The sequence below is a fragment of the Grammomys surdaster genome, unplaced genomic scaffold (genome assembly GCF_004785775.1).
Source record: "Grammomys surdaster isolate TR1022 unplaced genomic scaffold, NIH_TR_1.0 126039, whole genome shotgun sequence".
Taxonomy (NCBI): Eukaryota; Metazoa; Chordata; class Mammalia; order Rodentia; family Muridae; genus Grammomys; species Grammomys surdaster.
In genome coordinates this window covers 2,090,131-2,105,595 of record NW_021620852.1, presented here as the reverse complement: position 1 = coordinate 2,105,595, position 15,465 = coordinate 2,090,131, and the positions used below count along the sequence as shown (strand labels likewise).

The 15,465-nt window shown below is 38.8% G+C and overlaps 1 protein-coding gene across 2 annotated transcripts in view; it reads left to right on the top strand.

Annotated features, from left to right (window-relative positions):
• Gask1b (golgi associated kinase 1B) overlaps positions 1-15,465 on the top strand; it is a 54,016-nt gene that overhangs the window by 19,814 nt on the left and 18,737 nt on the right. For both annotated transcript variants that reach the window (XM_028754947.1, XM_028754948.1), the window contains exon 3: positions 421-635. In XM_028754947.1, the coding sequence (XP_028610780.1) occupies positions 421-635 (215 nt within the window). The remainder of the gene's footprint in view (positions 1-420; positions 636-15,465) is intronic.

The window sequence follows — 15,465 nt, the reverse complement described above, 5'->3', positions numbered from 1 at the left end:
GCTGTTATTACAGACAGAGACCGCTCTGCTCAGACCTTGAATAGACAATTATAAATGTCTGGATTCTTTCTTTTTTTGTGGCGGCTGCTTTTTAGATGTGGAATAAAACCATACTAAACGAGAGGATGCTTGAGTAGTAGTTAGTAGCCTGTTCCTACCACAGCCATAAATCTTGTTAAATTTTCTTTCACTGTCTACAGTAACTTTCCACTTCATATGACTTATTTTAACTGACCAGGAGTGTCATTTATATAAAAGTCTTAAAACTTGTGAAGACACAGGAACTATGGAATTTGGTTACGAAGTGTCCCATTTCTGACAGGTGAAGAGGGTGTGAAGTAGTGGGTGACCTTCCCAAGGACATTTGCTACTCAATAAGGCAGCATGCTGAGTGAACTATTTGCTTTTCTGATTCTATAGATGGCCGACCTCGCCCTATCATTCTCTGGGACTCATCTCTAGCATCTGCAAGCAATGACAGCCATTCTTCTGTTAAGCTCACCTGGGGAACTTATCAGCAGTTGCTAAAACAGAAGTGCTGGCTGAATGGCCGAGTTCCCAGACCTGAGTGGGGCTGTACTGAAATCCATCATCACGAATGGTCCAAGATGGCTCTCTTTGACTTTTTGTTACAGGTAAGTTAATCCAATCCCCTGTGGTGATCCAAGACTGACGGTGTTGTAAGGCCTCAAAGGAAACTTCAGCAACTGGAGTGTCTATGAAGTTGTAGTTTAAGTTATCATAGTATTAAATTGTAATTGGGAGAGAATTAGAGCTTACAAGTCTTGGAACACTTGTAAAAATATCCTCCTTTTGGTTAGTACCTTTTATGTATGTGTGTCTGACAGGAAGGAAGGAAACAGATACGAGCAGAAACAGACAGACTCCTCTGAGGCTATATAGAGATTTCAAGTCCAGTGTAGTGTATATGACCCTCTGTTTCAAAAACAAAACAAAAACTAAGTAGAGAAAATGCTAGCTTCGTCACTGTCTAGAGGACAAACTGTTGACCTAGAAAATGGACTTTGGTGTCAGTGATGCAGAGTGGAGAGTGAAGACTAAGGCAGTGTGCAGGCCATTTAATGGAGTGGAGAGGCTGCCCACAGTCACCTGGTATTACTACCTTGAATAATGTTTGAGTTCAGTTCTGAGGTATAGACAGGTTATGTATTATGTATGTATTATCTCATTTGTAAGCTTAACATATGAAGTCTGTGAAGTTCCCTTTCTCTATATTGCATTTAGGGAATCCGAGGCATGGAAACTATATGTATTCTGACAGCTTTCTTGCAAGAAGACAAATTAGACCATTGTAGAATGACTAATGCTAGTAAAGTCATGAAACCTTTGGGTCTGACACATGTGTATTTCATACTTAGGATAGAGCCACTTGTATCCACTTCACACTTCCTTGCATCTCTGGTTGTATTGGGGTGATACAGCAGTATCATTTGGAGAATGCTTCTGATGATGTTTTTGTCTCTGACATGAACCCTAACCTTGGAATCTCCAGTCTTCCTATTGGCTGCTAGCAAACCTGACTAATATTTGCCTTAGAAGGATATGTGATTTTAGTATTTTGGCAAGGATGCAAATAACACCTACATTCCAGAGTGAGATGCATTTGTATCTTCCAGAGCAGTTTATCACATTAACAAGTGTAACAGCTAGCATCACACTGGATTTGAAGGACAGCTCCATGACACAGCCCTTGCCTATGATGGATGAAAATCTGAGTATGTCCTCACTACTGCACAGGCAAAACCAAACAAGACAAAACCCAAAACTGAAGAGCAAGCTTGGTGTGCTGTGCAGAAATGCCTATGGAGAATTCTCTTTCAACACAGAATGATCTTGAATCTTGTAGCTGAGAGACATAAGGACTTATCTAGAGCAAATAAAGGGCAAATCTCTATCTTGATTATCTAGCATTATGTATTTTAAATCTGAAACCTTCAAGTAAATCTGATTCTCACCTAAGTGCCATTATTATTCAACCAAGGAGAACACACACACACACACACACACACACACACACACACACACACACTCTATGATCATTGTACTATAAAAGTAGGGTAAAATAATTATGACTACTACTACATTCCAAAGCTTTTTGGCCTTTGTTTTCTTTTGGAAGTGTAATGGTTACGAAAATATAGTATATGAAATAAAAGCCAGATCCATATCAGAATTGGTGGCTAAATATTAGTTCCAATTGTTCTGAGGTCAAACAAGGGAGAACACATGGCACAAAATAGTGAAGAGAAAGCATTTGAGTGGAAGTTTAGGTGGTAAGAAGAGGAGGTTGTAGAAAAGCCCGAGAACACGGATGTGATGACATTTCATAGTATTCAACCATGTGAAATAGGCCATTCAAAACAGAGTCTTTGTTTAAGCAACTATTGGGGGCTTCCTGCTTTTGGACATAGGAAATGGCAAAAAGGAAGAACTCCTTTATACAAAGTATGTGTTGACTGTGTTGCTCTACTGTTTGTTACCCTAACCGAGCCAGGACAAAGTTCAGTCGATGTAGTTTAGTTTCTGAGAGGTCTGGCAGCTTTTATCCATGCAGGGACAGTGTCTGTGCCTTGAGGATGAATGTGAGCACATGAAATCATCACTGTGAAATGTAAACATGCACAAATATTCCATATACCTTGAAATAACAATACTGTTAACCTACCACTCACAGAACACTTACTTTGTGTATTTAGTTCTAGGCACTCTTGTACTAAGCACTAAGATAGTAATTTAGGAACTAAGTATGATTGTTATTTATACTTTGGAGATGAGGAAGCTGAAGCAAGCATAAGTTTGGTAATCTTGCCAGGCTCACATGTTCACTAGTTCCTGGAGTCAAACCAGAAGTTCTGTTTTAAAAATGAAGCCTTCTTGATTCTTGAAGGGAACAACTGTACCTTCATCTTTTAGACATAAAAGAGTACCATCTCCAGTCACTGTTCCAAGTGAAAAATCTAGTAGCCAGATATGTGCTTCTGTGAGGGCTACATAGGTAGTGACCAACAACTTGATATTTCTTGATTTGCTTTCTTGAATGAATCACTCATGGGCTTCTGTCTTAGCTCAAGGCTCTGTCCTTTCTCACTTAGATGCCTCTCTGTAGTCCCTTCAAACTGTATGAGCCAAGTTCACTTAAGGTAGAGGTTGGATGTCTGTGGAGTGTGGCCCTTTCTGCTTCTGTAGTCTATGCTGTGCTCCCTTTGCCTGTGGTTGGAAGATTTTCCTCCTTGATAATTCATGAGGAAGAAGTCTGGGCAAGGATTTACCACAACTTGCTCAAGTGGAAGCTCCTAACTCTGGTTTAAAAACTCTGTATAAAACTCAAAAATGTCATTTATTAATGGTTAATTTAACTAGTATTTGCAGATACACACACACACACACATACACACACACACACATATGTATGTATTTATATGCAGAGATAATCTCTTGTGTGCTGTGTGGATGTATAACCTGTCAATAAAAATCTTATGGCCAGAAAGCTGAGGCAGGATTAAAAAGTGAGACATCTGGCAGAAAGAGGGAGAGAGAGAGAGAGAGAGAGAGAGAGAGAGAGAGAGAGAGAGAGAGAACAACCAACTCTGGGAGATAGTCAGAGGGGAAGTTTCCCTGCCCTGACTCAGAGGAAGTGAAACATATGAAACTGAGGGGAGGTAACTAGCCATGTGGCAGACATAGAATAGTATAAATGGGTTAGATATGTTATGAGCTGGTGGGAACAAGTCTAACTTATGGCCTGGGCATTTTTAAATAAATAATGAGCCTCTGTGTTATTATTGGGGAACTGAGGCATGAGTGGAAAAGTGTGCAGTCACATATACATGCATTCATACATACATACATACATACATATATACATACACACATACATACATACATACATACATATGTAAATGGCATCTGTTTTCATTATTTATAATAGTGATCAGGCAAGAGGCTAATTTCCTTTAGATAGTGCATCATTTTACCATTTTATATTTCAGGTCATATAAGTCCTCCCTCTTACCCGCTGTGGGAAGTGGAAGGCAATGTGATGTTTCTGCCAATCAGATGAAGGGTGATGAGGTTTTATTTGCATTTTTTGGTTTTACATTATGTGGGAGATTGAGAATATTGTATATTCAGGTATTTTGTTTGGTTTCAGTTAATCTCTTGTTCAAATTATTGACATTTTATGACTTTCCTTATTGCCCCCAAATTTTGTATATTATGAAAAGGAGCCCTTATTCATCTGCCACAGTCAGCTTTCTATAATACAAAGAGCTGAGAAAATCAATTTATAAAGAGAAAAGACTTATCATGCTCTCAGTTTTTAATGTTTCAGGCTGTGATTGGTCAGTCCCAGTGCATTGGACCTATGATAAGGTGGTAGATTGTGGTAAAATCGAGTGGTGGAACAAACCTGCTTATCTCATGGACAGTAAATCGATGAGAGAGAACAGAGGGTGCCAGCCTGCCACAAACTCATTTATGTTTCCTCAGAAGAGATGAATGAACCTTTGTCACCTGTGATATATCAAAGAAATGATCTATCCAAATACAGCTTGGTAAGCCAATGTGTTTATTGAGCTTATACGTAAATGGAGTCACTCACAATAGTGACAGAACTGATACATCACTAAAAAATGCCACCCTTTCATGGGTAAACCCTGTGGAAGCTGCATTATGAACTTCAGCCCAGTTAAGTGTCTACCTCTTATGTATTCTAGTACCTCTCAAGATCACGTGCACTCTGGGGACACTCGTTGGTTATGACAGTGTTGTTCAACTTTTCCTGGGGGAGACATGAACAAATTCTGTTCAATCCATTTAGGGCATTGATGTCAGATTGAAGAATCAATTCACCCAAGCCTAACTTTACAAACCAATGAGTTCACTGGGGTTACTACAGATGCATAGATGAAGTGTTAAAGAAATATATGTTACTCAAAGGCAGTTGTATCACTGAAAAGCCCAGCTCAGCACAGCATGGGTTAGGATTCATGGAAGCTGCATGTATAGAGCGCTCTGTGGAACTTGTAGGCAGTACCATCCACAAGAGTCTTTCTCTAGAGATTGTTTATTGTTTACATGACCTCTGGGAGAGGCCTTGTGACTCCTACCCTGAGTCTCTTGGGTCTTATTAGCTTCCCAAGCCCTTCCCACTCTCCACAGGAGTGAATGTCATAATTCAGAGGACATATTTGCCTAATAATGTGCTCCTTCATTTCCTTCAGCTCTAACACCCTTTCTTCCATATTCCGTGGTATTCTGTGGGCTTTGCTGAGGGTGATAGAGGTATGTTGGAATTTTTTTCCCTTTATGGTTTAACATTGAGTCCTTACGCACTGAAATAGTCACTTGTTTGCCTCAGGTAGACCAGGCTTGAGTGTGGTATCTATCACTCATAGCAACAAAAGAAGTTTCCTTCCTGGGTTAAACCTGATGGCAGCAGTAATCTGTGGGTATAAACACAAACACTTAGAAGGCACTTTGACAGGCATGCTAAATCCTTTGAACTAAACAACAGCACAGGGGCCTATCAGCTCTCCAGCCACAGATCTTTGCTTTAGTTTGTTACAGACATGAGTTTTCTTTGCTGGTGCTAGCCTTAAATCAAATTAGAAAGCAGTTGATTGAACCTATAACAGTTATGCCACATTTTGCATGGCATGCAGCTAGTGTAGTATGTACTCCAAACTGAGCAGTGGGTTTGGTGGAAGTTCCCTCTGAACCACCACTTTCGTAGAACTTCCCAGAACTGTAAAGCCAGGCAATCTAGAGGGAGCATCTGTCTTAGTTCCAGCTTGAATTTTCAAAATCCTAAAGCCAAAATATGAAAGTTTTCAGCAACAGGGTTGTACTCTCCAGGAATTTTCTCTGAAGAAAGATTGCAGAACATTTTTATAGGATGGAAACAGGAAGCAAAGGGAATTGGGGTGGGCTGTTGCATTGACCAATCAATCAAATTTTGACACAAGGGGTTATAAGCAAGTAAGTTAACGTTGATGACTGGACCTTTTCCAGGTCACCTGATTTCAGAGTCTTTGAGTCAGCTGTTGCAGTCAGGTCCCCTCCTGGACTCTAATCTGGAATTTTAGAATGATAAGAGAACAAAGGAATGGGCAAGCCGCACGTAGTCAGTTAAATCAAGACAAGCAACACATTAAGACTTGTGTGCTTTGTTTAGATAACAGGATAACAGCGTCTTCCCTCTTTGCATTCTTTACTGGTTAACAGACAAACCTGAAACATCTGAAGAAGCAGGATAGGAATTAGATTCCCAGGCCTGGGGATACAAACTCCGTTTTGATCCTGCCAGCAAGGTGGAATTAATTCCTGAGATGGCTGAATTTAGGAAACTACCTCCTGACACTTAGCCAACAGTCTATAGGTCTAAGCCATACTTATATGTAACTGCTAACTTCACATAGCTTCAGATACTTCAAAGAATCTCAGTTAAGTAATTTTCTTTATCAGGTGGTCTGTGGGCTTTTTATGAGGGATTATTTTGATCATTAATGGACATAAGGGGATTCTGAGCTAAGAAAGCTAGTCAACTAAAGCCTGAGAGTGAGCAAGCTGGCAAATAACATTTCTCTGTAGTTCCTACATTGAGTTCTTGCCTTGACTTTTCCCAGTGACCAGGAAAGATAAAATGAACATATCCTTTTCTTTAGGTTGCTTTTGGTCAGAGTGCCTATCATAGCAACAGAGAATTAATTGGGATAGGAGGTAACTTATTCCTGGCAAGGTTTTAATTTAATAACCTATGGGTTCTGAGTGGCCTTTCCCACTCAAATAGAGTGCCTTCACTCAGAATCTTCAACATCTGTTTTCACTTTTCTTTTAGATGTGTCTCCAAATTTGTAACATATTCAAGACACTCAAGGGCATTATGTAATGAAACCTTTTGGAGAGGGCAAGATGTCTTAAGGCTTACCACTGTATACTTTAAGCAAGTGCCAATTGGTCTTTGGATTTAGCAGCTAGACTTATACTTTTCAAAAGTAGGGAGATCCTTTAGAAAAGCATTAAAAGATCTTATAATTTCTATCAATTGTTTTATAAAAAGAGTAATGTTGAATAGAGCAGAGTGGGTGGCAGGCACAACCATATTTAGCTTTCTTTAATCCATGCATTCTCCATAAGCTGTCTTGCTTCCTCATCTGGGGCACTGCTGTGTGGCCACTATGCACCTCTCCATGTTAGATGGTTTCCACTGTGCTGCCTTGCACTACTTGTTTTACCTGGGTTATGGCTGCACCCTCACCTGCTGCTCAAGGCAGACCCATGGCTGCAATCAGTCTGTCATCCATCTTTGCTGCTGCTGAAGGAATCATGGGTTGGATTGTTGTATTAGTTAAGGTTTTCATTGCTGTGAAGAGACACTGTGACCAAGGCAACTCATATAAAGGATCACATTTAATTAGGGCTAGCTTACAGGTTCAGAGGTTCAGCCCATTATCATCAAGGCAGGAAGTATGGCAGCATCCAGGCAGGCATGGAACTGGAGGAGCTGAGAGTTCTACATATTGTTCCAAAGGAAGCCAGAACTAAACTGGCTTCCAAGCAGCTAGGAGGAAGGTCTCAAAGCCCTCTCCTACTGGGGCACACTTCCTCCAACAAGGCCATGCCCCCTAATAGTGCACTCCTTGTGCCAAACACATTCAAACCACCACAGTGTTAACAATTTCCACCTCCGGTATATCTTCTAATAGGGGAGAAATGTACACAGAATACTCTGGGGGAGGCAATAATTGCCTACTTCTACGACAAACAATCTCTTTTAACTGTACCACTCTGTCTTCCATTCTGTCTCTCATGCCTTTGGTGAACTGCTGCTTTGGCCTTAAAGCTTTCCCAAGGTTCCCTCCACAGTGGCTTCTGTTAAAATTTACCCAAGGAACTCTGGCTTTTCACAAATCCTATCACTCTGGATATTGGTTGTCCTGGACACACTCCTTTGTGTAATTCCAGTTTAAATTTTTAAGTCATTCAGGTCTACCTCCTCAAGATCATCTCTTACCTGTGGCTCAGTAGGGTAACAGAGCTTTAATTAATTAATTAATTTCTTAGCTCTTTAGCAAACCCAAACCTATTAGGCTTGATGAGGAAGCATTTAATGTCATCTCCCTCACCCCCAGTTTCCTCAGTAAAACTATTATTCCTGTCTTGTCTTCTAGTCCCTGATATTCATGGGGACCTATCTAGCTATAACCACGTGTTCAAGCCAGTTCATTGGGGACAAACTCATTGTAGTCTCAAGTATGTATGAGTAGTTACTCAACTGTCTTCATACCTTTGGACCCAAGACTGATGCTATTCATTCTCATATCCTGTGGCCTCATAAGTCTTATAAGCCAGGTTATGAAGGCCTCTTTTAGTTCTTGTTTAAATGATGCTTTTCTCAATTCGAGCATTCCAGATACAGAATTTCCTCATACTTATGGTTTCTTGTGTAATTCTTTAGTAATGCTCCCTCTTGTGTGCATGCCAAATCGGGATTTTCCTCTTTCTTTGTATTAAGGGTTAGACTGATACTGAAGGATACCATATATCAATTCTTCCTCGCTCTCTCCCTCCACATTGATTCTGCTTCTGAGGTGAGGTTTTTAGATCTTATGAATGGGTCTTTAGCAAGCTACTAATTTTTATTCTCTTTCTATTTGTGTCTGTAAGAAATGGCAAGCTAACACTTCTTTTTTTGTCCTCCATTTTTCCACATTGTTTTCCAAATTGGAGGCTAATTTGAAGGACAACACAAACAAGTCCTTTTCTTGTCTTTCTTTGCCTGGGCAGGTTACTAAGCCTCAGTTGTATGTTTTATTGTCCCTCAACTCCCCCAGGACCATGAAACACCACAACTGCTTATGATCCTAAACCATATGTGCAACTTTCAGAGACTGTGTTGTATTCTCTAGTCCATCAGTCAACTTGGGTTTCTGCTTGTACCCACACACTACATATGTCTCAGTCTTGGAGGCACACTGCTCTGTGCCATATAGAGAAAGAGAGTCACCTTGAATTTCCCCCCAAGTGTGCTCCACCCTCATATGGCTCAACCTTGGTTGTGGTTTAGGCGCTAACTCCTAGTATGTGGTAGAAGAAAAGGGTCTGTGGTGAAGATTGCAAGTGGATAACATATGTAACACTGAGCATGGACTTATGGGTTAAAACTGGGAGCTGGGAACACTAGGGATAAGACCCAGAGAAACTTGTTGTGTGGTATTCGACAGCCAAGTGGACAAGATAAGTAGAAGAACAGGGCTCTTAGCCAGCTATAACCAGCTGGTGCCCCCTTCCTGAAGGTTTTGAGAAACAAAGCTTAGCCTCTATTGCCTTTTCACATCCTCTTGCTTTGAAATGCAGCTAATCTTAAATCTAAATTGAAACTGAGCATGGCTTCTCTTAAGAACCTTCCACCTAAGAGACTGCTCCAGCTGATCCCATTGACAAGAAGTTAAATATAAAGCTGTGACAGAGATGACTCTGCCATGAGAAAGATACAAGTTGATCATGTAAATGTGAGAACAAAGAGAACTTATTACATTAACAGTATATGAGACGGGCTGGAGAGATGGCTCAGTGGTTAAGAGCACTGACTGCACTTCCAGAGGTCCTGAGTTCAAATCCCAGCAACCACATGGTGGCTCACAACCATCTGTAATGAGATCTGATGCCCTCTTCTGGTGCTTCTGGTGTGTCTGAAGACAGCTACAGTGTATTCATATATAATAAATTAATAAATCTTAAAAAAGAAAAAAAAACAGTATATGAGACATTGCAATGCCAGAGGAAGTAACAGCAGCCAGTGATTGAGATAGCAGTCAAATTAGTATTTTTCAGCACAAATCAGAGATCTCGCAGAAGGGCTTTAACTGGCTGGATGTTTAGTACATGTTTAGATCATATTTTAGGCTCATTACCACTTCCATGGTTGACCAGGAAGTCTTTGTCTTCTCTCCAGGAGGGAATGTTTCAATTAGAAGAAAATGGTTTCACAAAATACTGGAATCCCAAGCCAAGATTCTCTCTCTCCCTGCTACTAGGGAGTGTAAATAGACCCATTGCTAGCACCAGAGACTGAGCTATATTGTACTGTTTTGCTTATTTCATTATCATGGCTAAGAGACCAAAGTTATTTCATTACCACAGTGTTTTGCCTGGAGAGAAAAGTTATGCTAGACTATTTCCAGTGAGTTGATGCCTTACTTTAAACCTGATGTACTTCAGGTTTCATTACTTCCCAATAGCACATCACTGGGACTAATAGCTCTATGATTGGGCCTTTAAGAGACATTGTAGATCTAAATTACTATAGTGTTTTTCATTTTGATTCTTATAATACCAAAGGAGCAGTTTTACATTTCATATAAGGTTGTTTATAATTGGTTCTTTTACTTTTTGTATTTAGCATCTTAAATTGTTGATAGAAATTGGAGTTCATGAAAAAAGTCTGTTTATAAACAGATGCATTCCATGAGTGTCATCTTAGTTAATATTTTTGTATAAATTTTTTTATTCAATAACATGGAGGTTGGTTTTTAATCAGAAACACGCCTTATAAAAGTGGTGCTTGGAAATGCAGAGAGTGGATTTTGTGAACAATTTTAGACAAGTTATGCCTGGAGCAAGCTATAGTCACATGCTCTGTGATGCTGGAGCAAGGGCCAGGGAACGCAGAATGGTTGCTATTCTCTGCACACAGTGTTCATTTCTTTCACCCAATTAACAAATGTATAATTCAGAAAGACCGAACCATATTACTGACTCTGTAAAGTGCAAAAGAGCCACAAGCCATCTTTTCTTCTCTAAATGTGGGGTTATGAACTGCACAGATCAAAATTTACCACCATAGGGATGACAAAACAAAGTGTTCTAAAAAATGCTTTGTGTTTCTTTGTCCCAATTTCTCTCAAATAATTAGACAAAATAACAGGATTGACTCTAGCACACAAGAACCATGTTTCCTGAACTAGGAGCCTGTACTGTAGTGTTGGAAACTGAGAATGAATTAGTCTGCAATATTTCGGTGACCATGCTGCAGTCATTTCTTAGCCTTCAGAATTCACTTACGCTTTTCTCTCCTCGGTTTCTCCATCTGTAAAATAGGACATTCACACCACATAGAGGGCTGATGAAAGAACAGAGTACTTTTATACATACATTTGTATATTTAGAATGATGCTTGATACCTATTCAGTAAATATTATTCATTAGTTATGCTAATTAGAAACCTAGAAATTCAAAGATATACATAAAAGGTAAGTAAATCAATCTCCCTATTATTTTATTCATTAATTGCAAGTCATTTACAAATATTTTAACTTACTGAATGCTTATGAACTGCTATATATCCCTTCTAGGCCTTTTTTTATTATGGCTTGATTCTTCTTGACAATTCTGTCTTTTCTTATAAACTCTAAATTTCTCAAGGGCAAGTGTTTGACTTATTTGACTTGTAACCTTTCTGTTATTAGCCAAATGTTTAGAAATGCTGCAGCTCTTGGGACACTGTTTTTTGGTTAAGGAAAACTACTTAGTCATATTAAAATAATAAATCTGAAGTGTCAAATTAGGATTATTACAGATGAAAGAAAAACTGCTTGCAACACAAAGTAAGTAATGTTGTTAAAGAAAATTGGAAATTAGAAAAAGTAAACGGACGAATCTAACGAATAGAAAATGTTTGACATCTTTTTATTGGACTTATATTTTCTGAGTCTATTTGTTGAATGAGAAATTAATGAATATTTACATTAAGAGATAGTAGTTGTGTATTCAGAAATATTTGCTTTCACTATTACCAAAACATTATAACATGCTTCTTTCCACTTACACTTTTTCCAGTTCTTTTTTTTTTTTTTTGCTGTTCTAGAAACAGATGGGTTTTAATGTTATACATAAAAAAGTTGAAAGAGATGATATCCTGCCTCCAGGGTTACATAATTTAATACGAGCGAAAGATAATCATAGTAGAACATATTAGATACCACAATTAAGTCTTAAATCTTATGGAGAGAAACAGGAAGCCATGAATTATTCTCAAATAGTTGGCTCAAGAATGAAGTTAGGGACTTTGGCATTTAATCCACAAAAGCAGGACTTCATAGGAAGAGATTTTAATGGAGAAGAATCTCAACAAAGAACTCAAAGTGGAGAAATGATGCCTGAAGAAGACACTTCCTATAATCCATATGTAATTTTGCGTAGATGGCTGTGAGTAATGAACCCATGGTGATAAACTCAACAATTAGCCACATTTTTCCTTGTCCTGACAGCTGTCTCCTCCAGTTATCTCTGACCCCATTTTCACCTGATGCCTAAGGAATTTGCTCTGGGTTGAACTCTGTAGAGTTCCTCTTGCTTTGATCTTTGTAGGTTGAAAGTAAAAATTCCAACCATCTTTTCTGTGTGTGTGTGTGTGTGTGTGTGTGTGTGTGTGTGTGTGTGTGTGTATTCTCCAGGACCAGTGGCTTACTGAGGAGCTATTAGCAGGCAAGGGAAAGGAGAACCATCATTTTGTTTTTGTCAACCCCCCATGCTCATATTAATGGCATTCATTGGACTTAGTGGGTTATCAATACACAAGCAAAGGAGATACAAAGTTGTAAGAAGAACATGTTGGAGGGCATATAGGGGAAGCTAGAGTGAGGGATAGGGGCTTGGATATGATCTTGTTTCATTATATACATGGATGAAATTTTCTAGAGAAAAAGGAACATTATTTTTTAAAAACTGACCAAGGTCAAACTTCATAGGGAGGGACATGCCAAACACTGGCATTCATTATGGTTATTTTAGATTTACAATACTGTCTCATTTCATCAGTGAAATTCAAGAGAAATTATTTCAGCATGATCAATGCTTCTTAGTACACTTAATGGGTGTGCTTAGGAAAATAATGATGTTATCTTATTTAAGAATTCTTCCTAAGAAGATCTCCCCTTCTTTTAAACTTACCTTGTGAAATTGAAATTTCATTGTAATATTTAGTACTGTTTCTAATAACTGGGTGGACCACCCAGAAACCTCGGTGTTTATGGGGCACCCATATATGTTTCTTGCTTTTTACTATTTAGGAAAGTAGAGAAATTGGAAGTGATATAAAAGAAAGGCTACTTATGAGATTGCTGAAAAGAACAAGAGAAATGTCTTTTTTGGCGTTAGATGAAATGGATAAACCATGTAAGAATTATTGCTGTTAAGAGAGGTTTGGGGCTATTTTATGTTAGTTCTAACAAGAATTGACTTTATTGTTTTTTTCTTTTTGAACCAAGTCTTGCTATGTACCTATGATGGCCTGAACCCTTCAGTCCGGTCTCCTCAGCCTCCTGAGTAGGATTACAGGTGTTCTCATCCCAGCTAAATAATTCACTCAATTATTCCGTTACAGTACATTTAATTTATGACAATTGACTTATAAGTAACTTAAACAATCCACTAGGCATTATTTATATACATTTCTTGTTAAAGAATTTGTTTTCAATAGCAGTTAGTTCCTCAGGTGCTCACACTGCTTGGAGCTATTTTTATCAACTCATCACTAATGACTTCCTCTCTTGACCTACCTGTTTTTCTTCATTACACAACTGTGTTAAATCTGGAGGTTTCTACATTCTGAGTCATCTTTTTTAGCCTTCCTTTGCTTAGTGCCTCACAGTTGAGCAACAGCAAATTTGACAGTTCTTCAAAATGACTCTCATACGCCTATCTCTCTCCCTCCTTCCTGTCAATGGACCTTAATCAGACTCTCTTCCGATGAGTCAGATGCCATCTAGGGCTCCCAACTGATCTTCTTGTCTTTCTCAGCTGCCATTTACTGTGCAAACTGTCACTGAATCGACCTCTCAGAAAACTAAAATATTCTGTAAGGACTTCCATTTGATTGGGCAGTGAAGTTTAAATGCTTGAGGGCTTTCAGAGTTATTATGGAAGCCAGAGTTATAGCTGAGTGATGCAGGACATTATTAGCATGTGTGAGGCCCTAGCACCTATCCTCAGGACTAAAGTGAATAAACACATAAGGTGATTAAATGAAAAAACACCAAAAATATGCAAGTAGGTAAGGTATTATAATGAACCTCTGAGTATCTGCCCACAATTTCCAGCTCATGACAATTTTGTTCTTTCTTTTATGCTATCCATTTCCTATGGCCTTTATTAGTTTGAAGGAAGTCATGGACACTGTATTACTTAATTTGTATGTATTTCAGCACATATCACTAGAAGATAAAACAGATAAGCATATTACTATTAGTACACCTCAAATTATTAATATTTCCTGTCATATACCAAAGCTTTTTAAATGGCATATATATATATATATATATATATATATATATATATATATATATATATACTTCAATTTGTTTGAAAACAGGATTTCAATAAAGCCTATACCATGTGATCAGCTGAGATCTTCAAGGGTAAACTCCAAGACTCCCAAGTCTACATTCTTTTTATTTTTATTTAGTTTTCATTTCCATTTGCAAGATCATGTGAGACCACTTCCTTGGGCCTGTTACGTGCAGGCCCAAGAGGGTGGACTCTCATTTCTATAGAGACAAGAAGACTGCAATGAACACCTCTGTATGCATTTGGTAACTGAAGGGCCCTTGATGAATAGACTAAAACAAATCAACATTTCACTCTTAGATTCTCTTAGTTGGAAGTCTCTTTGTTTTAAATCAAAAAACACATGGCCTAACAAAGCAAGACACAACACTCCCTCTTTCAGAATGATCTTGTCAATCTTTTCAGTTATTTGCTTTCAGTCCTCTCTCTGAAGTCTTGACTCCTGTCCCCTTCCTCATGCCCCACTCTTGTATCTTCTTCCAGATGTGATCCCTTTCATGAAACCAACACAGGCTTTTTAGCTAGCTGGGAACTCCTCTACATGCATATATCCATGAGTTTGTATGTAGTAAGTAAATCTGTGTGCATTTTAAAAAGGTGGCCCACTGTATATTCAGGTGACTACATTTCTCTGCACCTTTCTACTTCCATACCTTTAACAACTAAGGAAGGACAGCAGAAGGCTGAAGGTGAATAGGGGAGGATACGTTCCTGAGAACAGATCAAGAACAAGGTGTTAACTGAGGGGTGGTGGCACTTGCCTTTAATCCCAGCATTTGGGAGGCAGAGGCAGAGGCAGAGGCAGACAAATCTCTGAGTTCGATGCCAGCTGGTTTACAGAGCAAGTTCTGGAACAACTAGGGCTACACAGAGAAATTCTTGTCTTGAAAAACAAACAAACAAACAACTGTTGTTTTTGTTAAAACAACCCAACAAACAAAACAAAACAACAAAAAACTAACCTCCCCCATACCCCCAAAACAACCAACCAACCAACCAACCAACCAACCAACCAACCAACCAATTCAGAACAAGACATTGACCAGAAAATGACCAGCTTGAAATCATATATATTTTTTATTTTAATTTTTTATGTGT